The 22,086-nt window shown below is 44.5% G+C and overlaps 8 protein-coding genes across 8 annotated transcripts; 7 read left to right on the top strand and 1 right to left on the bottom strand.

Moving 5' to 3' along the window:
* Positions 1–983: 983 nt before the first annotated feature.
* SAMD00019534_032220 (hypothetical protein) lies at positions 984–4,059 on the top strand (the record flags this gene model as incomplete). Its single annotated transcript, XM_012901355.1, has 3 exons — positions 984–1,793; positions 1,869–2,015; positions 2,095–4,059. The coding sequence occupies 3 exons, from the start codon at positions 984–986 to the stop codon at positions 4,057–4,059; spliced, it is 2,922 nt and encodes a 973-aa protein (XP_012756809.1).
* Positions 4,060–4,267: 208 nt separating this feature from the next.
* SAMD00019534_032210 (hypothetical protein) lies at positions 4,268–5,357 on the top strand (the record flags this gene model as incomplete). The annotated part of the gene is made up of 4 exons (XM_012901354.1): positions 4,268–4,524; positions 4,594–4,737; positions 4,828–5,037; positions 5,129–5,357. 4 exons carry the CDS (start codon positions 4,268–4,270, stop codon positions 5,355–5,357), a joined length of 840 nt encoding a protein of 279 aa, XP_012756808.1.
* Positions 5,358–5,512: 155 nt separating this feature from the next.
* SAMD00019534_032200 (hypothetical protein) lies at positions 5,513–6,167 on the bottom strand (the record flags this gene model as incomplete). Its single annotated transcript, XM_012901353.1, has 3 exons — positions 5,513–5,548; positions 5,614–5,672; positions 5,741–6,167. 3 exons carry the CDS (start codon positions 6,165–6,167, stop codon positions 5,513–5,515), a joined length of 522 nt encoding a protein of 173 aa, XP_012756807.1.
* Positions 6,168–6,770: 603 nt separating this feature from the next.
* On the top strand, positions 6,771–8,383 carry SAMD00019534_032190 (hypothetical protein; the record flags this gene model as incomplete). Its single annotated transcript, XM_012901352.1, has 3 exons — positions 6,771–6,979; positions 7,077–7,576; positions 7,653–8,383. The coding sequence occupies 3 exons, from the start codon at positions 6,771–6,773 to the stop codon at positions 8,381–8,383; spliced, it is 1,440 nt and encodes a 479-aa protein (XP_012756806.1).
* A 522-nt stretch (positions 8,384–8,905) lies between these two features.
* Positions 8,906–11,228, top strand: SAMD00019534_032180 (hypothetical protein; the record flags this gene model as incomplete). The annotated part of the gene is made up of 2 exons (XM_012901351.1): positions 8,906–11,072; positions 11,131–11,228. The coding sequence occupies 2 exons, from the start codon at positions 8,906–8,908 to the stop codon at positions 11,226–11,228; spliced, it is 2,265 nt and encodes a 754-aa protein (XP_012756805.1).
* Positions 11,229–12,920: 1,692 nt separating this feature from the next.
* On the top strand, positions 12,921–14,443 carry SAMD00019534_032170 (hypothetical protein; the record flags this gene model as incomplete). The annotated part of the gene is made up of 4 exons (XM_012901350.1): positions 12,921–13,008; positions 13,070–13,287; positions 13,375–14,163; positions 14,249–14,443. 4 exons carry the CDS (start codon positions 12,921–12,923, stop codon positions 14,441–14,443), a joined length of 1,290 nt encoding a protein of 429 aa, XP_012756804.1.
* A 440-nt stretch (positions 14,444–14,883) lies between these two features.
* Positions 14,884–16,790, top strand: SAMD00019534_032160 (hypothetical protein; the record flags this gene model as incomplete). The annotated part of the gene is made up of 2 exons (XM_012901349.1): positions 14,884–15,290; positions 15,356–16,790. The coding sequence occupies 2 exons, from the start codon at positions 14,884–14,886 to the stop codon at positions 16,788–16,790; spliced, it is 1,842 nt and encodes a 613-aa protein (XP_012756803.1).
* A 3,827-nt stretch (positions 16,791–20,617) lies between these two features.
* Positions 20,618–21,902, top strand: SAMD00019534_032150 (hypothetical protein; the record flags this gene model as incomplete). The annotated part of the gene is made up of 2 exons (XM_012901348.1): positions 20,618–21,265; positions 21,648–21,902. Coding segments are annotated over 2 exons (903 nt in total), but the record flags the coding sequence as incomplete, so codon positions are not given.
* Positions 21,903–22,086: the final 184 nt, after the last annotated feature.

The following is a 22,086-nucleotide window of genomic DNA, read 5'->3' as shown; positions in this document are numbered from 1 at the left end:
ATCTTGTCATCTTTGTGTGTTTGATTGATAATTAAGTAGTAGTATGTATAGATGAGGTTTTGTTGTAATAGTACAATGAATGACGAGACGTCTCAATTAAATATGAAACGGTACCAAGTGCAATGCTGGCATTAATAAGCACTTTCCCTCCTCTTGGCAATTCGAGCGAATCGATTCACACCAATCACTTCGATGTCCGATGGATTGGTACAAAACAAACAACTGATGATGATGATGAACAATCGTCTTCTCAATTGGTGACACAAAGAGTTCAATCATCTTCTCTCAATACCTCTCCAGCCAACAGTATTCACTCACTTGACAACTAAAGACTGTGTCAATCATTAGTCAATATGATGAAACGATATGAAATCGGATGATAGGATCATTCAATCGACATTTTAAATATCTCCTTGATCAACCAATGACACATGTCTACCCTCTTGAGAGATGTTTGTTTAACTTGGGTTTGGGGTTGTTTGTCAAGTTTGAATAACAAGATCTTGATGAACTTCATTAACATGTTTTGTACATGTTATAACTGTTATTACTTGTAGTATATATATACACAAGACTGGACTGACAACTTGTCAAGTCATCGTGTCCAATCAAAAAGTAAAGGGGGGGTATCAAGAAGTGAAGTTGTGTTGTTCACTCCATTCATTCTATCTTGATTCGTTCATTCATTCATTCAACATTCATTCATTCATTCATTCATTCATTCATTCAACATTCATTCATTAAATATCTGTAATACCAATATATATATATATATATATATATATATAATAGTTCAAGGCTAGAAGTGCTTGATGCCTCGAACTAACGAATAAAGGAACGAACAAAGTGAACGATCAACCAACAGTCAGTCACTCAAACAATCAATAACTCAACAAGCAAGAACCTGTCACACTTGAAAGAAAGAAAGAAAGAAAGAAACAAACACAATGTATATAACATTCGTTGTTGATACTAGTGGATCAATGGCACAAAAGACATCGAATGGTATGACATTGTTGGATTGTTCAAAGGCTGCCATTGAACACTTTATAAAGATAAGATCAAAGGATAGTTCAATAAGGAATGATCGATTCTTCTTGATAACGACTGAAGAATCGAACCATGCGATAAAGAGTGGATGGCGCGACCCTTACACATCGTTCCTTGGCGAGTTGAAGAACCTGAGCGCATGCGACCTCTCCAATCTGCCCGCCTCACTATCGCGTGCATTCGACTTGCTCAATCAGTTCCGTCTGCATCAGATGATCGACAACTATGGCATGGGTCGCAACCCCTGGTTCGTCGACCCATCCGTCGTCATCCTGCTCACCGACGGCAGCTGCATGACCACACAAGCGTCAAACTACGCCGCAGGCGTCGTCGACACCTTCTCGCTGCCACGCTCTCAATTGCCCGGTTCAGAGATGACCCACGAGCCCTATCGTTGGGACCAGCGTCTCTACTCAATCATGATGCGATTCGCTGGTGTCGCCAGTGGACTGCCGCCAAGCCAACCTTCTCAGCAACAGACAGAGACCATGGCGTCCACGTGTGATGCGACTGGTGGCAAGTTACAGGTCGCCACCAATATGAAACAGATGATACTACAGATCGAGTCACTGATTCAGCGTCTACAGAGTGGTGTGGTAGTCTCACTCGAAGCCATCCCTCAGCCATCTCTCCCACACGTGCCTCCACCATCACTTCACAAGATGATCTATGTACGCACGGGTCAGGTAGGCTTCTGGCCGATACCAGAGGCTTACTATCCAGACTTGCACACTAGCTCATTGGTATGTTTGTTGTCGAATGCATCGTCAGCCGGCTTCATCTTACTAACTTAAGTCTGATTGACCGATCACATCCAGCCACAACGTAATTCACATCCAATCATAAGGTATTCCTTAACTGACAAGGATCCGAGCATCCCAGAGAACTTCCCATTCGACAAGTATGAAGTTGAAGTATGCCCAGCCACTCAATACCTCATCTCTGCAAAGGTCAACTGTGCACAAGTATGTTTTCCTCATCTCGATCACATGATCCATGATCAATCACCCGTACTCACTCAATCAATCAATCAATCAAACAAAGACATTTGTATATAATAGCCAATCGATATCTGGACAAGGCGAACCATTTGGATACCTGAGACCAAGCTCAAATGGACAGACGGTGAACTTGTTCGTCTTCCCATATAACTATCCGAGACTGTGGACACTGTTGGATGAGCTGGTCAATCAGTTGAAGTTGTCACCGTCGCCCAAGTGGAAGCAGGAGTTTGAGAGCTACCTGCTATCTATCCCACCCTACTACATCATGCCGATGAGGAATGCCCTGAAGCGATTCTGTACATTAAACCTGGTGCCCGACAACATCGACATGCAGTTCACCAACTACATGGGCAATATTGCCAAGCGACTCAAGGCTTTGTCCGTCCAGATCCAAGCAAAGGATGCTGAGCGACAGCAACAGCAGCAACAACAACAGCAACAGCAACAACAACCTCCGCCAATCACAGGAAAGCAACCACCTCAACAGCGACCACAACAACAACAACAGCAGCAACAACAACAACAACAGAAGATGGTACAATCACAGCCACCCCCTCCCAAGGTGGAGCTGACCGGACAGAGTGTCGTGTCGTCCTACAGCAGTAGGACGTTCTTTAGCAATAGGAGTGTACACAAGATATTGGAGAGTAGTGGATCGGATGCATTGGCACCAATGGGCGACGCGGACGACGACACAAACGCCGAGCAGTTTGAGGACTCGTTCCAATCGACCAACTCCTCATCATTTAGTCAAGCCACCAATGTACTACATCGCAACGTGTTTGATATTCAAAAGAATCAGCTGCTGGGCCAGCTGGACAGGATGCGACACCATCTGTTCAAGAAGCGCCATGACGACGAGGAGGCCAAGTACCATGTGCCCATCAGTCAAATGGGCAACTATCACGAGACATTGAACAAGCGAGAGACATTGCGAGACATTGATGAAGACAAGAAGCCCAATCATCCACTGTTTGGCAATCCGTATCGCAAGGACAAGGGCACACGTCTTGACGTGTCAATCGACGAGGCAGAGATGGACAGTGACCTAGAGTCAGCGATAAAGCGAGGCAACCAGCCACCCAAACGAAGGAGAACTTCCAAGCTTGCCGCGCCCTTCAAGCTGGGTGCCAAGGTGGCAGCCCCTCCCTCGCCATCGTCCACATCGACCACTCCATCTACCGTGAGCTCGCCTCCTCCATCAACAAGTGCACCAGTGGTCACATCCCCGCCACAGTCTGCACCACATACTCCTACGCCTCCATCACCCTCGTCGTCAGTTAGCACTCCACCATCAACTCCGCCACCATCAACAGGACCAGTCTCAGCTGCTGCAGTTCCTACATCTCCTCCAGTCTCTCCAACACAACACTCACTCTCACCACCAATGCAGTTCCCGCTGCCATTCCCCTCGACTCCACCACTCAAAGCCACCACCCCTGCATCATCATCGTCAGCAACCTCTTCATCTTCATCATCATCGACCAGCAATACATCACAACCAACAACACAACAACAACACAGTACACCTCCACCTCCAATATCCATACCAAACTTCATACAGTCTGGACCATCCACACTTATACCATCACCATCGATGTCAACGTCCATGTCCTCATGGCCACTAGCGTCATCACAAGCTCCACGCATGGCACAAGAGTCAACTCCAGCATCCTCCACTCCAGTCACAGTAAAGAGTAGTAGCGCAGCATCAGTCCCATCATCACCATCCACTCTACAATCACAACAACAACAACATCAACAACATAATCAACAACAATCGTTACAATCCAATGACAAGTTGGTATCGAATATCAAACGTGAGATAAGAAGACCAACTAGGAACAATGTGGATGTAATCATGGAGATGATTAGACAACTAAATGGATCACGACCTGAAGTCAACAACGTGGTACAACGTAGCATCAAACCTTTGGCACAGGAGTACAAGAAGTATGCGCTCATACTCCAACTGGAAGCACTACTAGACAAGCCCTACCAGTAGTCGGTAGTAATAACCAAATAAAGAATGGAATGGTCATGTTGTTCCAGGTTTATCTGTCTGGAATCCAATCAAATCAACATTGTGAGTGTGAGTGTGTGTTGAATGAAAGGGACACGAATCTTCAGGTTTGATCATTTTGAGATACTTGCAACTTGTGTGATAGTGATACAGATACTTAGATTAGATATAGATATAGGATATATAAAGGATGACGTCCAATAACTTGATTGATGTTGATGACTTGTTGACTACACCGAATGATCAGTCACAGGCACCTCAACAAACATATAACTTTACTGATGATACTGCTGAAGCAATGAAGAACCAACAACAACAACAGACACAGCAAACACAACAACAACAACAACAAACATCACCTTCGTCACAAACATCACAGACATCACAGACATCACCAGCGTCATCTTCAACAACAGAGAACATAAAGTATAGACTGTTGTTTGAATAGTATGTATCAATCAATGAGTCACAGACAGGACAGGACATACTCACTCATTCACTTATCTAAACCAACAGCAAGAAACTATCAGAGATAATGATACGTGGACTATATGTTATACCATCGACCAACTCATTGTTTGAATGGCATTGCGTACTGTTTGTGAGGAATAGAATATACAGATCATCAGTGATCAGGTTTGTTGTTATCATACCAGACGAGTAGGTTCATCATAGAGTGTAGTGACAGCAGCAGCAGGTACAGAGAGTGCAATGTATTGATACGACTATCACAATCACAATCACAATCAGCTTCCCAGATGCATGCCCAGCTGTCAAGTTCCAAACACCAGTCTTCCATCCACTGATAGGAATGGACGGTGAGATAGATCTGTCACATCACTTCCACGATTGGAGCGCCGACAAGCATCTGATTGCTCACGTCCTCTGTTACATCAAGTCTATATTTCACAATCCTGATCGCTTCGAATACCCTCCACTCAATGCAGAGGCAAGCAGACTGTATGTATCATCATCATCATTCATACACAACATTGATTTATTGATCAGTGCACTAATGCAACGACAATGACAATGACAACAACAATAACAGAATGAAGGAGGACTATGAGGAGTTCTTGAGAAGGGTATCACACTTTGTAAAGCTATCGATCGACAACATATATGAGAACCCGCAGCATACACCGATTGTATTCTCGCCAGTGGAGGAGTGGCCAGACAAGCAGCAACTGGAGAACACTAGGAACACTGTATTGAAGAAGGAGGTTGGCATCCTGGACAATCCAAGGGTTCGACAGGTGCTCAGCTTCTTCTCCAAGTAAGTTGATCGATCGTTCAATCAATCAATCAATCACCAGTTCCTCCCTCGACCTGCTATAGCACCACCATGGTGGTGGCCAATCAACCAATGAAGCAGTAGGGTTGCGTAACCCTTATTACCATCTTGTACACCAAACACGATTGTGACTCATTGACTTTATTCCAATGCGATTGCTTCAATCTCTACTAGGCCCTGTGATAGATTCAATGATTGATTGAGTGAGTGACACTCTCTTGATGCAATTTGAATGTACTTACGTTCTTTGGAAGGTCGCGAACAGCAAAGGTCGACCTGGCCGGTGGGTCAACAGTGAAGTCTGTGATCAGGATAGGTGTGAGACGCGAATACCTAGCCAAGTATGCTCATACCGATACTCATACTTACACTTTGAGTAGACATTGTTGACTTTAGCAAAGTCGTTGATGTCCTTGAGTAGGATGGTGGTCTTGACGACCTTAGACATGGATGAACCACCAGCTTCGAGGACATACTTCATGTTCTCCAATGCCTGTTGGGCTTGCAGTTCAACGTCGGTGTCGGATGGATACTTCATTGTGATGGGGTCGAGTCCCAGACAACCACTGACGAATATCTGTCCATTGGCTTTGATCGCCTGGCTATACGCACCGAGTGCTGCGGGTGCCTGAGTGGTAGAGATTACCTGTTTTCCTGATGAGCTCTTTGTTGTTGAGGTCGAAGTGTACATGTAGCATGATGAACCGGGGCTCAGTCCACGCCACAGCGAGGTAGTAGTGTTGTTGTCCAGTATTGACCTGGTTAGTCTCTTAGTAAAACATCCGAATGTGATCATTTATTATAAGTTTGATTGTTATATTGATGAATCATCAAGTCATGTTTGTTCGAAAATGAAAGTATTCAATGTAGAGTGTGCTGTTTATAGTTACAAAGTCCTGATCAATCAATTAACAATCATTCAGAATGACAATGTCGGTCAATGACAATGAACATATCATTAAATATTGTTGTCAAAGTTACATTTAGTGACAAGGAAGTTTGGAAATAGTAAGAGTGATATTCAATATTCCTTTGACTTCAAGACCTCTGACCTTGATAATGTTAACAAAGTATGGATACCAATGTCCATGGATATTTTTTTGGACAAGTCTTGTGTTAGGTGACACGACCGACCCCATTCAACTTTGCCATCTTTTGTAGACTGTCCATCACTTCGTGATTTGTAGAATGACCAAAACAGGATTTATTTTGTAGATTGGTCAATGGGATCTCGGCCCTTTTATTAGTTTGAAATGTGCCAATCTACAAAGACAAAGTTATCAGGATGCCACTGTATCATCTTAAAAGTATATATATAATATTGAACACTTCCAACATAGTTGTTATAAATTCATTCATACAAATACACAATAAAAATAATAATAATAATAATAATAAAATGGTTAAAGTAAACTTTTCAACTCTCTCAAAGTCAGCTAAAAAGTTTGCAAAGGAGAAAGAGACAGAGATCAAGGGTCAGATCATGGAAGACCCATTCTCTCTTGTGCCAGTCGATGCAGTCATTGGTCTTGTCAAGGACCCAGTGGGCTTCCTCTCTGAGAAGTTCAATGACAAGGAGTTCCTTGGAGAATGCATTGCAACTGCCTTGTAAGTGTGTTCTACTGTCTAGCTAGTGTGGTGGAGGACTAGACGTGACCATCGACTGACATCTATCCATCCATCGACGTTCTCAAAACTCACACAGGAGTTGTGTTCCTTATGTAGGCCCAATTCTATCGACAGTGTTCTCTATGTTCTGGCCCAAGGACCCCAACGCAGCCGTCATCACCAAGGGTGAATTAGAGGCACGTCTGACTGAGTTCAGGACCGAGATGGAGAAGGTCATCGACACCAAGATCGACGCGGCCATCACCGAAAGCGAGAGTTCAATGTGGAAGAGTTTGGTGGCTGCCTTCTTTGAGACTCTCATCGACCGCGTTGAGGATGCCAAGGACCTTGTCAACTGCCTCAAGCGTGGATTGCTCGACGATGCTGAGGGATGCGACAAGATCAAGACTGACGTCCGTGTAGCGATGGAGCAGATCCGCCAGAAGGCCAAAGAGCTCTCCAACTTCTGCCGCAATCCCAAGTTCGCCAAGCATGTGCTCAAGTACCACTACCATGTGATGTTCATCCTTGTGGCCACCCATCGCCAGATGGACGCCTTTTGGTACCAATTCGACATTGACCCCCGCTTTGTCATGGGTATGTACTTGCCCTCACCTCTGAACCTCGTCCTCGATTTCTAACTCCTCTACCTTACTCACTCACTCTCATCTAGGTGCACCTGCTATTCCCAAGCATAATCTCAAAGAGATCAGATCCCTGGCTGAGAAGCTGCACGTCTATATCTCCAATGCAATGGGCGCCATTGCTAAAGGAGTGATGGACAACGTCAAGGACAAGAAGACTGATCGCAACAGTTGCTATGATGAGTACTCTGCCAAGTTGTTCCTCAGCGACATGTACCTCTATCCATGTCCCTTGTTCATTGCCCCCGCCAGCACCTCCGACACCATCACCGTGCCAGACAAGGGATCAAAGTTCATCTATCGAATTGATGCAGCCAACTTCAAGGCTAGGTACCCATCAAGCAGGGATTGGAAGGATGCAGCCCAAGTTGATGTCTTGACAGGTTGCAAGGGCATGATTCTTGGTGAGGGTCCATCCATCACTTTGAAGCTTGCAAAGAAGTGCAACGTCCGTGTTAGAGTCTTTGGACAATACACCAAGGACATCACCTTGCTTGATTTGGGATATGACAAGGTCATCCCCACTGTCTCTGATTCGATGCCCGCACCATCACTGTTCAAGATACCCTCTGGCTTTGATAATTTTGATTGGTTGATCACTGGATTCGCCAAGATGGACAGGTTGACCAACATTGACACCCTCAACTTGACATTCTCAATGGATCCTGAAGAGGCGATGCATAGAATGGAAGGAGACTCAATGGTCAAAGCTGGAAATGGATGTGTCAAGTTCGTAGAGTTAATCATCACTTCTATTTAACATTATAAATATATATTTACCATTAATAAACAGTCGGGTCGACCCGACTAGAAAGCCTCCCCATCGTTTTTTCAATCATTCAAACTCAGAGAAAACTCACATTGAGTTGGACCAAAATTACCAACTTAAATGAATTAAACCTTTCATTAAACTAGTTTAATCAATCAATCAAACAATCAATCACTTAATCAAGTATAAAGATAGATCGAGATAGAGAAGTAGTAGTTTATGTTATCATGAACTCACATGTATGTAGGTTCCTAACAACTAGTATTCCATTGTTAAATACTAACTCTTTATGAATCAATCAATCAATCAATCAATCAATCAAACAAACAAACAACAATTAATAACTTATAGCCACAATTGTCAGTGTATATATATTGTAAAGAATGTCAATGTCAGTCAAAGTCATGCTTTGGAACATACAAGGAAACTCATGATCATGCTATTCGATCAGTCGTTACCAATCGTTTGTTGATCAAACGTATTGTGGAACTTGGAAGACATCAAGAACATGGAATGAGGATATTGAAGTATGATGATATGCAGAGTGCCCACAAACTGTTGATCAAACGTAGCTATGCACTGTTGGTCGATCGTCTGATCACTGGCATTCACCAATATTGGTCATCAAGGGCTTTGGGCATGCTTGTTGTTCATGCCACAACAAAGGATGTCCCGCTGTTTCATCATGTCTACCGTATACATCAACTACGATTCACTGATCGGGCACTACTCGCCGCTGCAGCAGTCTCTGGCCAAGTGGACATATTCAAAGTGCTCGAGTCACAAGTGCATCCTTGCTCTTTGCTGGCGGCCAACAATGCCATACCAAAGTTGGCTGGGAAGAAGGAATACGATGGAGGATACTTCGGCCCATGGCAGGACACGGTTGAAAAGCAAGAGCAAGATGACTATGTGTTGCTGGCCCTGTCCAATGGCAACAGACAACTGTTTGAGTATCTGTTGCCCCGCCAACCCAGGAGGATAACTGCTGCTAGAAGTCAAGATGATTATGTTGTCCCCAAGCTCGTCACTGATAGAATCAACTGGGTCGACATGGCATCAATGGTGAAACAGCTCATCAAGTACATTGACAACCAGAACAAACGACCAGGATGCAACCAGAGCATTGGTCAATACTTGGAGCATCCATTCTACGTCATACTCAAGTGTAATGACATGGAATTGGTCCGCATGTCATTCAACAAACATATAAAGTCAGTTAGCTATCAACAGCTACGAGTGTACTGCGAAGAAACCTTCATGCCAGTCAAGCGATCGGACAAAGATGTTGACAATCCGTTCGGGCCCAGACAGCAGGTTGTCTACAACAATGACGATGAGAGTACCCCAACTGATCCAGAGACGTTGAAACAATCATACAACTTCCTTCTTAGTGTCTTGGACTACACCTCTGTTGGACGTACGAGTTTGACAAAGTCCTCTATGATGTTTGCTGAGACATTCAAAGATGTTCTGACCTCCGGAACTGGCACGATGTTCCTAGCCTTGTTCCAGATGCTCACTAGGTTGGCCGAGAACCAGGAAAAGCCACAGATATTCCCCCTTCTATCAAACATCAGAAAGGGATTGTTCATGCACATCAATATGGACAATGAATCAACATCCACTCAATTGTACAAGGACCTGCAGAGATACCTTGTTCGCAACCATCATGGTATGGCTTCACTATGTACATTTGGTTCATTGTACATGGTCTCCAACGCAAGCATGCACTTCAAAGGATGTGAGACTGAGGTTGAGCAACTACTCAATCATCCAGCTCGAACCAATCTCAAGTCGTACGTTCAGAGGAAGGCTCAATTGGACCTGCTTCAAACATCAAAGTTGTTTGTCTATCCCAAGACTTTATCAATTCAGGGATTCAACAGACTTCACAATCTTTATCCACTGGATAGACACAACGTTGTTACGTATCTTGTGGCCCTGGGCGATGTCTTGGGACTACGTGCAGCCGTACAAGATCACCCAAAGCTTGCCACAAAGTCAGGTGCTCATGAGCGTACTCTCAAGTACCTGGTGTCGAAGCATCCAATCAAGATAAGACTTGGACTCGGCGCGGTACTTAGGCTGTTCCACTTTAACATTGACGCCGAGCTTAGGAGTGATTGCACGTTGGAGGAGATCAAACAATTAACAGTCAAATTGATACAAGAACTGTTGGTGCTCAGGGCAGATACATACGGTGGTCTCATTGACCAAGAGATACTCAAGTATCTAGTGCCATTCACTGTCAAGTACCAAGATAAGGTCCCGCTGCATCTGCCATTGTTTGTTCAAATCATCAACTATGCCATTGTGATGGGATTGATTGACCTTGTCAAATGGATTTCCGTTAACTTCCATGACCATATGATTGCCATGATGAGGATGCAGAGCTATCTAAAGTTGGCAATTGATCATCATCAGAACTCAATCTTCCTGTACCTCACTGAACACTTCAAGGTCACCTATCAACCAAAATTGGAGAATGCGGGAAGACTTAGAGACATGGTCCAGTTCGATTGGATCATATCACTCAATCAACCCATTAATCTAGAGTCATGGTACAAACTGTTGCTTGAAGCCAGTGAGATTGGTAACAGAGTATTGATTGAACACATCCATGTCAAGTACAATCCAGATGTAAGATATGGCGATCTAGTGCACTGCGCATACAATTGTATGCATCTTGACAGAGTTGATATAATGCAATACTATGTCAATCAATGGATGACTAGGGATACTCCCAATGACCAAGAGTTCATACATATTCTCAAGCAAGACATTTACCAACACCCAATTCATCAGCAAGAGCAACGAGAAGAGCAACAAATGAAAGAGGATGGCTTCATATCCATGCCAAGGGTGTCCAGGATCAACAAACAATTATTCGAGAGTCCAAAGTGTTTGGAGTACCTCTTGGAGTCGCCCCCAAGGATTTGGAGCGGTAGTATGACGCCACAGCATTGGTCTGAGTTCAAAAGACCAGACCAACAACGCCATTCATCAACTACATTCTACGATGTTGAGTTGGCAACAAAGTTGACACGAGAAAGTACTATACGTAGAGTCAAATCACGTAAACCCTACTATGGATTTAATGATTATGATAGTGATGATTATGAAGATGACTTTAATTACTATAATCATTATTATAGGAGAGAGAAGTATGATCCTGAATACTAAGACACTCCCAGTCACTCATTAATGTACATTAATAATAATTAAAAAATACATTTTGAACAATCATTATGGAATGTCTACAAAATGTACTTTTGGAACGATGGACATGTTGGTCAAGGCAGTTGATTTGATTAGTAAACTTCCTAACCAAGTCAAGAATAATCAACTACTATACCATGTTGTTACTTTAAAGTCGAGAAAGTATCATGGAAAGTATAATCAATTGATGGAGACATCCAAGTTGTTTGTCTATCCCAAGACAAACCTGATATGCCACAAGATCATTGATTGTGCATCCAGGTGCATCATACTAGACCGACAGTACATGGTTGAATACCTGGTTGAGTGGATACACAAGGTCATTGACAACAGTCCACGCAACGTAAATCATAGATATCAGCCACCAAAGCCTTCAATCGAATCGATAAAGCATGAGATATATGAACGTCCATTGCAAGGATCAAAATAGAAGGGGAGCCAGATCTATCAATCTTGACAGTCCCAAGTGCAGTCTGTATCTGGTCAATGAACAGCCATCATTGGCTCAACGATCATTACATCAATGGACAGAGTATCTACGTCCGACGATGATGAGTGTTCATCCAACATTCTACAGCACCGAGTTGGCTCAGAAGCTGACAGCTACCAGCAAGATACGCAAGTTGATTGCCAAACCTCCTCTTCAACGTAGACTTAGTTATTCAGACGACTATGTCGATGATGACGAATTTGAAGATTATCTATATGAATGATATTTAAATGCAAAGTAATATATATGTTGGGTCATTAAATCATTAGTTATTATCTCTAAACTATTAATAATTATATTTGTTGTCTTCATTCTAACAAACCTTTGAAGACTTTAAGACTATTGGTGGACTTTGAGACCTTAGATGGGCGCGATCTGTTTGTTGACACACACTCTCACTTCCAAACAAACACCTTCCTTCCTCCCACATGAAGTGAGAGGTAATCTTACCAACCTAATACCCCTTCGGAGTCACAACAACCATGTCAGTCAGTCATACATTCATTCATTCATTCATTCATCGCAATGTTGACTGAGTACCAATGTAGTTCGAATAAATAGAGAGAGAGAGAGTTATAATAGAGAAACAGATAATATAGAGACAATTACATATTCATTTAATTAAACTAAATGATAATAATATTGTAATAGTTGGTTAGCAAATAACCAACATCAATCAAACGATCAATCAATCCATCAGAGAAACATTCAATCATTCAAACTTTGAAGATAGGAATCTGCTTGTTTCAGAGTCCAACTTTAATCGATCACTGGTCATTCATTGGCACAGACAGAGAGTGAGACAGCGATACAAACATGGAATACCTTGATTTCTCAGCTTCAAGCTCGTTCGTAGCAGCGGTTGATGATATGTGGGTACTAAATGCCACATTTCTTGTATTCTGTATGTCAACAACAACAACAACATCGTCATTATCATCCATATAACTAATATACATTATTAGATACACAAGCTGGATACTGTATGTTAGAGGCTGGTGTAGTACGAGCCAAGAATGCCAAGAGTATCATTATCAAGAGTATCATTGACACTGCATTTGGATCACTGATATTCTGGGCTCTTGGCTTTGCCTTTGCCTTTGGTGACGAGAACAATCCAATCATTGGCTACAATCATTTCTTTTTAATCAATTATAGTAACTTAGTATTCTTTGCCTTTCAAGTAAGTTGATGGGCCTCACGGACACACATGTCAACTCATTCATAACCCTAATCAATCAATCAATCAATCAATCATATTATACATTAGTGGGCATTCTCTGCCACCAGTATCACAGTAGTCAGTGGATCATTGGCGGAAAGAGTTCACATCAACAGTTGTTTAATCTATACTGTTGTAATGTCAGCCATTATATATCCGGTGGGCGCACATTGGATATGGTCTAAAGGAGGATGGCTGAGAAGAATCGGAACAAATGGAATTGTAGACTTTGCAGGCGGCATGGTTGTACATATGGTGGGAGGCTGCGTCGGCCTCGTCGGTACATATATCGTTGGTCCGAGAATCGGTCGCTTCGACCCAGAGAGTGGCAAGCCCAAGCCACTACCTGGCCACAGCATCACGCTGTCCACATTGGGCGCGTTCATCATTTGGTACGGATTCTTTGGCTACAACACTGGCTCAACACTCGGTATCTCAACGGGTCGTGTTGGAATTGCCGCGCGAGCCGCCGTCAACATGACAATCAGTGGCACTGCTTCATGCGCCACAACACTCATACTGATCAAACTGTTCACTGGCAAGTACGATGTTTCCAAGTCGGTCAACGGCCTGCTCGGTGGACTGGTCGCATCGGCTGCCAACTGCGCCATGGTTGAGCAGTGGGCCAGCTTTGTCATTGGCTGCGGGGCTTCCCTGTGCTACATTGGTTCATCAATGCTTCTTATCAAACTCAAGATCGATGATCCACTGGACTCTTCACCCATTCATTTCACCTGTGGTATCTGGGGAGCACTGGCAGTTGGACTATTCGCCACTCAATTCGACCTTGGTCAACTATTAAGAAGGGAAACCAATGTATATGGTTTGTTTTATGGTGTATGTATTATCTATTATTATTATTCCAACGATACTATATATATCACTAACAATCAATACCAATCAATCAATAACAATACCACAGGGAGGTGCTCAACAACTTGGTGTACAGGTACTTGGAGTTATTTGTGTGACGGCATGGTGCGTTGTACTGTCGACGATATTATTTAAATTGATGAAACGGTTCAATCTATTACGTATTGATCCTACCAGAGAACTAATGGGTATTGACATGGACCAACATGGTGGACCTGCCTATCCCAACTTTCAAAGTATATAATGATCATCACCAGTCAATCAATCAATCAATAAAGCTCTACCCTGGCGAGTGTAAGCTAATGAAGATGAGTGTCATTTATTTATTTGGCAATAGTCGTCAACACGACAAATTCCTTGTACAATGGCGCTAGGGCCTTGCTTGTGGTCACCGATTACATTGAAATCACTCTGGTCAAGGGTCTTCCCTTTGATCAACCACACCCCTCCATCCATTTGCAACACACACAACCACATGAACAAACCGCCACAATCAAACTTAGTTTCAGACCACCACTACACTCTCAATTAATCATTCCATTACATTCCCTCACTTACACCTTACATTATTAATTGTCAACCAATCAATCAAAACTTATAACATACATACATTATCACAAGGTATAGATATTAGGTAATAAGTGTGAGATCCAGGGAATTGAATCCAATCAATCAAACATACTTATGTCAGCATCGTCTACACAATCAAACCACAATAACAATAACGCGACACACTTTGTTCCTCCACCGCCGCTATTCTGCTTTGACAAACATAACAGCAACAACAACAATAACCACAATAATAACAATCATAGTAGTAACAGCACCAGTAGTAGTAATATCAACTCAATTGGTGTTACTTCACCATCATTAGTGATGGCCAATGACCTCACCCAATATCAACACCAGGCACAGGTGGTCCAGGTAGTTAGCGTGGTACCATCTCTAAATACACAGCACTTGGATGGATTGGTTCCACCCAATGTTACCTCGCCAACATCCTCGACTTCCACATCCACCACAAGTACTGCAACCAACACTCCAGCTGCAGCAAACAAGCTTGGTAACAACCTTACCGACTACTTTGAATGGTAATTGATCAACATTATCATAATGAATGATTATGTCATATTAACATGTTGCTATGATTGATTAGGTGTTCGAGTCTGATCAGCCAGAACAATCAGGACGCATCCAATCAGCAACAGCAGCAGCAACAGCAACAGCAGCAGCTACAGCAACAACAATCATTGTACTCAAACAATGACGATCATCAGAACAATGGAAACAGTCCAGTATTCAATCTGCCATTGCAATCGACCTATCAAGACAGCAATGAAATGACATCATTCTCAAAGTATCAACCTACCACCTTGACTCCATTGTATGAGGATGCCACATCGATGGTCTCCTCCCCAGCCATGACCTATTCTCAATTCCTCCCCAAGTATGGTGTTGTGCTCAATGTCAACAAGAATGTTCTTCCACCTCAGGCATGGAGCTCTCCCGCACTCAATCAAGTGGACAACAACAATGGCAACAACAACCAATCATCCAATGGCATCGGTAACTTGGCATTTAGTTTGGGAAGAATGAATGAGCAGCCAATGAACAATCGCAGCAATAACAACAATCATCATCATCAGCATAATGGTGATGGTAACACAAGAACCCCCATCATTGGCAGTCCCTTCCTCCATCAACAACAACAACATCAACAACATCATCAACATCAACACAATGGTAATGCGGACAACAAACAGACACAACAACATCACATTAATCTTGCACTGGACCAACAATTGATGCTTCAGAATAATGGTGACATAACCGATCATACTCCACCCAATCCATTCGATCACTGGGAGACTGGCCTCGAGCCAGACTCTCTAAAGAAGCAACTGCAGCTGTCTCCGCCAACCGCACTCCAATCACCTGTCGTCATGTTTGAGCCATATCGTGGTGGCACCGACACGGGCCAGCATCGCGCCTGCTGGATGTTGCTCGAGCCAATGCATCGAAACTACTACCAGCCCATCATGTTCAAGATACCCAGCGACACTAATCCGTTGGTGACAGGCAGCTCGCTGTCGCCAGCCACAGTTATGCTCAAGGATGCAGCGTCACCATTCTCATCGGGCAATCGCTACGACGACTATCGCATCTACATCCACTCGTCGCTGGGCTACTCGGGCAATGCCAAGCGCTTCAAGCAGTACCCTGAGCCCAACGAGAAGGCGCTGATCCTCGACGGCAACGTGTACGATGGCAACCTGAACCCGATATACAATTGCAAAATATGCTCCGAGTACTACCAGACCAAGTCGTACTTCTCGGCCAACCCGCAGGCCAAGGGCAAGATCCTGTTGGTCAAGAACAACATCCTGACGCGCATCAAGGATGGCGGGTTCGTCCTCTCTGTGAAACCAATGTGCTGCAGTGGACACAACTCGCACATTCCACTCTACTTCCACTTCACGCTCAGTGATCCATTCAGTGACCAAGTCGTGTTCCAATCACTCATGAGTGTCAACGTCAAGCAATGGAAGAAGTCCATCCAGTCCAAGACAAAGAAGGCCAAAACAGAGTGAGCCTGGATGATGGAGTGCGCTCATTCATTCAATCATTCAAACAAATATGCCATATGAATGGCATTTCCTTATCCCCAACTCCCATACCATGTATAACATAAACAATCAATATTCTTATTATATTACATCAATAAATCCAGAATATATAATTTTTATTTGTTTCAAGTTTGAATTTGAATTTGACGCGCCAAAATGACCGTTATCTTACAGACAGTTAAACACAAATGATCAATGCCTTTTGAGTATCAACATAATAATTACAATCATCAAACGTTCAAACTATTATACGAGTATTACTTTTAAATCAATAGCAATCAAACAATTAATATTCAATCAATCAAAGGACATTCTCAAACCAGCGAGCTCGTCCTTTAGATAACAATCAATCAATCAGAAACTGTCTCGATTCAGCACCAGCAGCTTTAGCGGTTCAGTCCAGTGTCTCACTCCATCATCAGTGGCTACTGCATCACCTGTGTTTACACCATCACTCTATCCACAGCTTTTAAAGACACCAGAGTCATCACCATCACCCGCCCCCACACCATTGTCCAGGAGCACTCCCCAACTATATCCATTCATATCACAGTCATCCACATCCAACATGTCATCGAGCAAATCAATCAAGATGGTCAACCCATCCTCACCCTACATCCAACGTCCAACCACATCAGTCGCACCATCATCACCATTCCAAGCTCTTCAGGTCAAGGAGTCATGTGGTGGCACCACCTCGTCGTCAAGGTCAAAGAAGGCCATCAACATGGAGGATTTGGACAACAAGGAGAACATCACATCAAACAACATCAACATCAAAAACAACAACAACAACCAATCTACATCGACTGGCAAGCTGTCCACAATAACATCGACCAAGTCAAAGAAGACCAGCAACAGCAGCAACACTGGCGTCAACTACAGCGAAAGGCCAACAGGCCCAACGTCCATTGGTGAGATGATTGTATCAGCAAACATTGCCAAGTTTGTTGAGCAGACTCAATCCGCCAGCAAGCAGGATGAGACGGCTGCTCCAACCATCGCGACCAAGAAGCGTGTCACTCGTTCTCAAACAAAGACCGCTGTTGTTGTGGAGTCTCCAGCCAAGCCCAAGGATGTACCTCTTCCAGCCAAAGATGCCACTGCCAAGCCAAAGAGGACCAAGTCGACGGCCACTTCAGAGAAGGTGGCGGTTGATGTGAAGGAGGTAGAGATGGAAACCGTGGTAGAGACAAAGTCCAAGAAGAGGACAAAGAAGACGATCAGGGATGATGCTGCGGTGGCTGCCGCAGAGAAGAGTGCCACACTCATGAGCGAGCCAATCCAGGTGGCCGATGCAGTGGAGACAAACAAGAAGAAGAAGAAGAGAGTAAAGGTATCTCACGAGCCCGATCAGACTGCTGTTGCTCCCGTCCAGGTCCAGGTCCAGGTAGTCAAAGAGGTTGTGCCAGAGGCCCCCAAACCAGTGGCTGTCAACGAGCTCACCCAGTCCATTCTCAAAAAGAGGTCAAGCGCATCCAAGAAGAAGAAGTCCATCTCATTCAAGATGTCTCCAATTGTACAATTCTTCAAGGACAGCGAGCCCATGACATTGACATCATCACAGATGGTCCAACCAGCAACATTGCCAATGCCGTCTTTGAGCACCTCCAGCGTCTCCATCGCCACTACCAACGTTGTGCCAATCACAATGCCAGCGCCAGCACCAGTGCCAGTACAGGTTGCACCAACCAGATCTCCACGCAGAGCATCCATCGCGCCATCAAGAACCTCGGTTATTCCAACTCCACAACAATCACCACAACAGAGTATCAAGTCTTTGTTTGATAGCAACGCTGGATTGACCAGCCTGTACAGCAGCAATGTACCCGCTTCTTATGTTGCCCCTCCAACTGCAACCTTGGACTCGCCAATGAGACCACTCTATCCATCACTCTTTGACTCATCCACCACATCAACATTGACAACAACAACAAGCATTGGAGGAATGTCATTGCGAGGAGTACCAGCCACCTCACCACTCAAACCTGCACTCACTATGGAGGACATGAACGAGAAGTCACTCTCTGAGTCCATCTCCAAACTTGAGATATCAATCGCCCAGCTCTCCAAGCCACGGTCTCCAGTCAGCATGCAAAAGTCGATGACATTGAATGACCTCGTTCCAAAGAGTCCCCTGTTCTACTCGAACACTGGCGCACTGTATGTAATCACATGAAGTTGATGGGATATGAGTGATGGAGCCCAGCACTAACAATCGTCTACACACAAACTCTATCAGGAGAATGAGTTTTGAGAAGGCCAAAGAGCGCATTGCCAATGAGATTGTCAATGAGATTATCAACTCTCCTCCAAAACAACAACAACAACAACTACAACAGCCTGCCCATCAGCAGAAGCAGGTTGTGCCACCCAACAACAACAACAAAGTTGTTGCCATGAGCAGATCAACAATTGCTCAACAAGCCAAGAGTCGTAGATTGACCAGAGTGGCGGCGTCCAATCAACCTCAGTCAACCATCACCACTGCCAAGAAGGAGACCACTCAGCCAAAGAGGAGGATGACGCACTTCACAAACACTTTGTGCAATGAGTTGAAACAGTCTGTGTCCAACGCCATGCGCGAGCACATCAACAAGGTGCAGCTTACTGTACCGGTGGAGTTCCACTTTGAGACAGCCAAGAGGATCAGACCAGGTGATCCACACTATCCAATTGTGAACGATGCAGCCGCCGTCACCACTGTTGCAACACCACAAGTTGCACCAGCAACAATGTTCCATGTTCCCATCAAGAGAGATACGATCAAGAAGTCGTCATCAAACACTACTACCAGCACTGGATCACGTACTCTTACCAAGGTCAAGGTATGTCTCGAGACTATATTTGTCTACCTGGTCATCACACCATATTTTATAACTACTAACAAATTATTGTTTATTTAGGAGTTTAAATTGAAGACACAGGCAAGGAATAGAACATCTGCCAACTAGAGTGCCAAACAATATGGCAAGAAGGTATTCCAACTCTCGAGTATGTGATGTAAAAGCCACATTCAATAAACAATGGAATCGTTAGGATGTTGTTAATTAATTAAACTAGTTTAATAGATATAAATTAAAATTCAAATTAAAAAATCTTTTGTTTAAAGCCGCCTCTCGTCCGACCTGGAAGAGAGACGCGGTGCGGTGTTCTGTTTATTTATCCCGAGGGATAACTATACAATTGTTTTGGTTGTTTGGACACTGTTCTGGCTGGGTCCACTGGCCTTTGTGTCGTCGGCATTTGTTTGGATTGTTGCCGACGCGTGCTCATGCGTTGGCTTCCGTGATTATATACATTTGATTGAGTTATAGACTGGTGTAGTTGAGTGGTGGCAGATTGTATAGGGTCTGCCCCATTGTTCGTTGTAAAAAATCCAACATTGTAGAATAAAACCGTTGAATCATTAATTTTTCCCATCGACAGGGCTTGTAGCTCAGATGGTAGAGCGCTCGCTTAGCATGCGAGAGGTAAAGGGATCGATACCCTTCTAGTCCATAACCTATTTTTTTTTTTTTTAATATAAAGATATACTTCGCCGCCACGTTCAACATGCGGATGGCGCCGCCACCTCTGACCCTCCCGAGATACGCAAGGCATTCCACTCGTTCTACTCCAAGCTCTACACCAAGGGCGCCGACGACGCCGATGATCACGAGAGACTACTGTCCCACTGGAGCCCGGACTGCCGGGAGCACCTCCAGCCACTCGAGGAGCCCATCACGGCCGATGAGGTCCTCTCCGCCATCTCCACCACGGATACCTCAAAGTCTCCAGGCCCAGATTGACTCACTGGTCAGTTCTACGTGTCACACGCCGAGGTCCTTGCCCCCTTCCTCGCCACCACGTTCAACAACATGCTGCTCGACCCTGAGACCATCACCAGTGACTTCAAGTGTGGAATCATCTACACCATCTTCAAGAAAGGCCACATACTGAACATTGCCAACAGACGTCCAATCACCTTACTCAACGTGGATTACAAGCTCCTCAGCAAGGTCATCAATGCCAGACTCACCAAGCTCCTCGACAGTCTGATCAACCCATTACAGAATGGCTTCGTCCCCGAGAGGCTGATCCACTACAACACCATCATACTGCAGGAAGTCATCGACACGGCTGCCCAAGACATGGCCACTGGCTATGTCACGCTGTTTGATTTCCAGAAGGCGTTCGACTCCATATCACATAATAGCATCGAGCGCACTCTCAGCTTTGTCGGCATCCCACTATTGATGGTCGGGCTCGTCATGGCCCTAGGGCAGCTGCTGCGGGGCTCCGTGGCCAGAGTCAGTGTCAACGGCATCCTCACTGATGCCCTGCCCCTGGACAGAGGCACCAAGCAAGGTGACCCTCTCTCCCCGACGCTCTTTGTTCTGGTCATCGAGGTACTGGCAGCAGCAATCAACGCCGACCAATCCATCGTGGGCCTGCCTGTGTCACCGCCCCCGACACATTAGTCGACGACAAGAAAGTCTCGACCGTCCGCAAGAAGGTCAAGCTTCTCCAGTTTGCCGACGACACTGCAGCGCTCACCAGGTCCCTCGAGGAACTCTTGAGAGTGATTGAATGGTTCAAGGTCTTCTGCAAAGCCACCTCGTCAGCCATCAATGTCGACAAGTCTGTCCACATAGTCCTTGGCGATGCACCAACGTCTGAGCTCCCCTACCCAGTGGCCGCCGAGCCTGAAAGATACTTGGGCGTCAACTTCACCAAGCAGGGCATCTAATCCAAGTTCAAGACTCTCATCAGCTCCTTCCGCGGCAGACTCTCGCTCTTCAAGTCTGAAAGCACCACACYGCGGTCCAAAGGTTGCAGCTATCAAGTCWTACGCCCTCCCCCCCTCTGATGTACCACTTCTATCTGGACTCACCGACCAAGTGGCAGATCAAGAAGATCGATAACCTCACCAAATGGTTCATCGCAGCCCCCAAGACYACCGCCTACGGCTCCAGCTTCATCAACACGATGGCACTGGACCGCGCCAGCTTCCATTGGGAACAAAGTGGCCTCAACCTCTGGGACATTGGACTCAGATCAATTGCCTACAAGGTATGGGTGTTCAATCGTTTCCCTTCCCATTCTTTTTTTTTTTTTTTTTTGACTAGAGTGGAAGTTTATTATTATTGCAAATAAATTGGCGTCATTGAAGAGGCGGGATAATATATATAAGTTAGTCGATTTTGAATTTTCTTGATTTTTTTCTTTCTTTTCTTTTCTACTGTAGGCCTCTGAATTCGGCCACCAAGTATTGTTG

This window comes from Acytostelium subglobosum (genome assembly GCF_000787575.1).
Source record: "Acytostelium subglobosum LB1 DNA, scaffold: scaffold5, whole genome shotgun sequence".
In the NCBI taxonomy this organism is placed as follows: domain Eukaryota; phylum Evosea; class Eumycetozoa; order Acytosteliales; family Acytosteliaceae; genus Acytostelium; species Acytostelium subglobosum.
The sequence above is the reverse complement of the archived record's forward strand: the minus strand, read 5'-3'. Positions and strand labels throughout refer to the sequence as shown.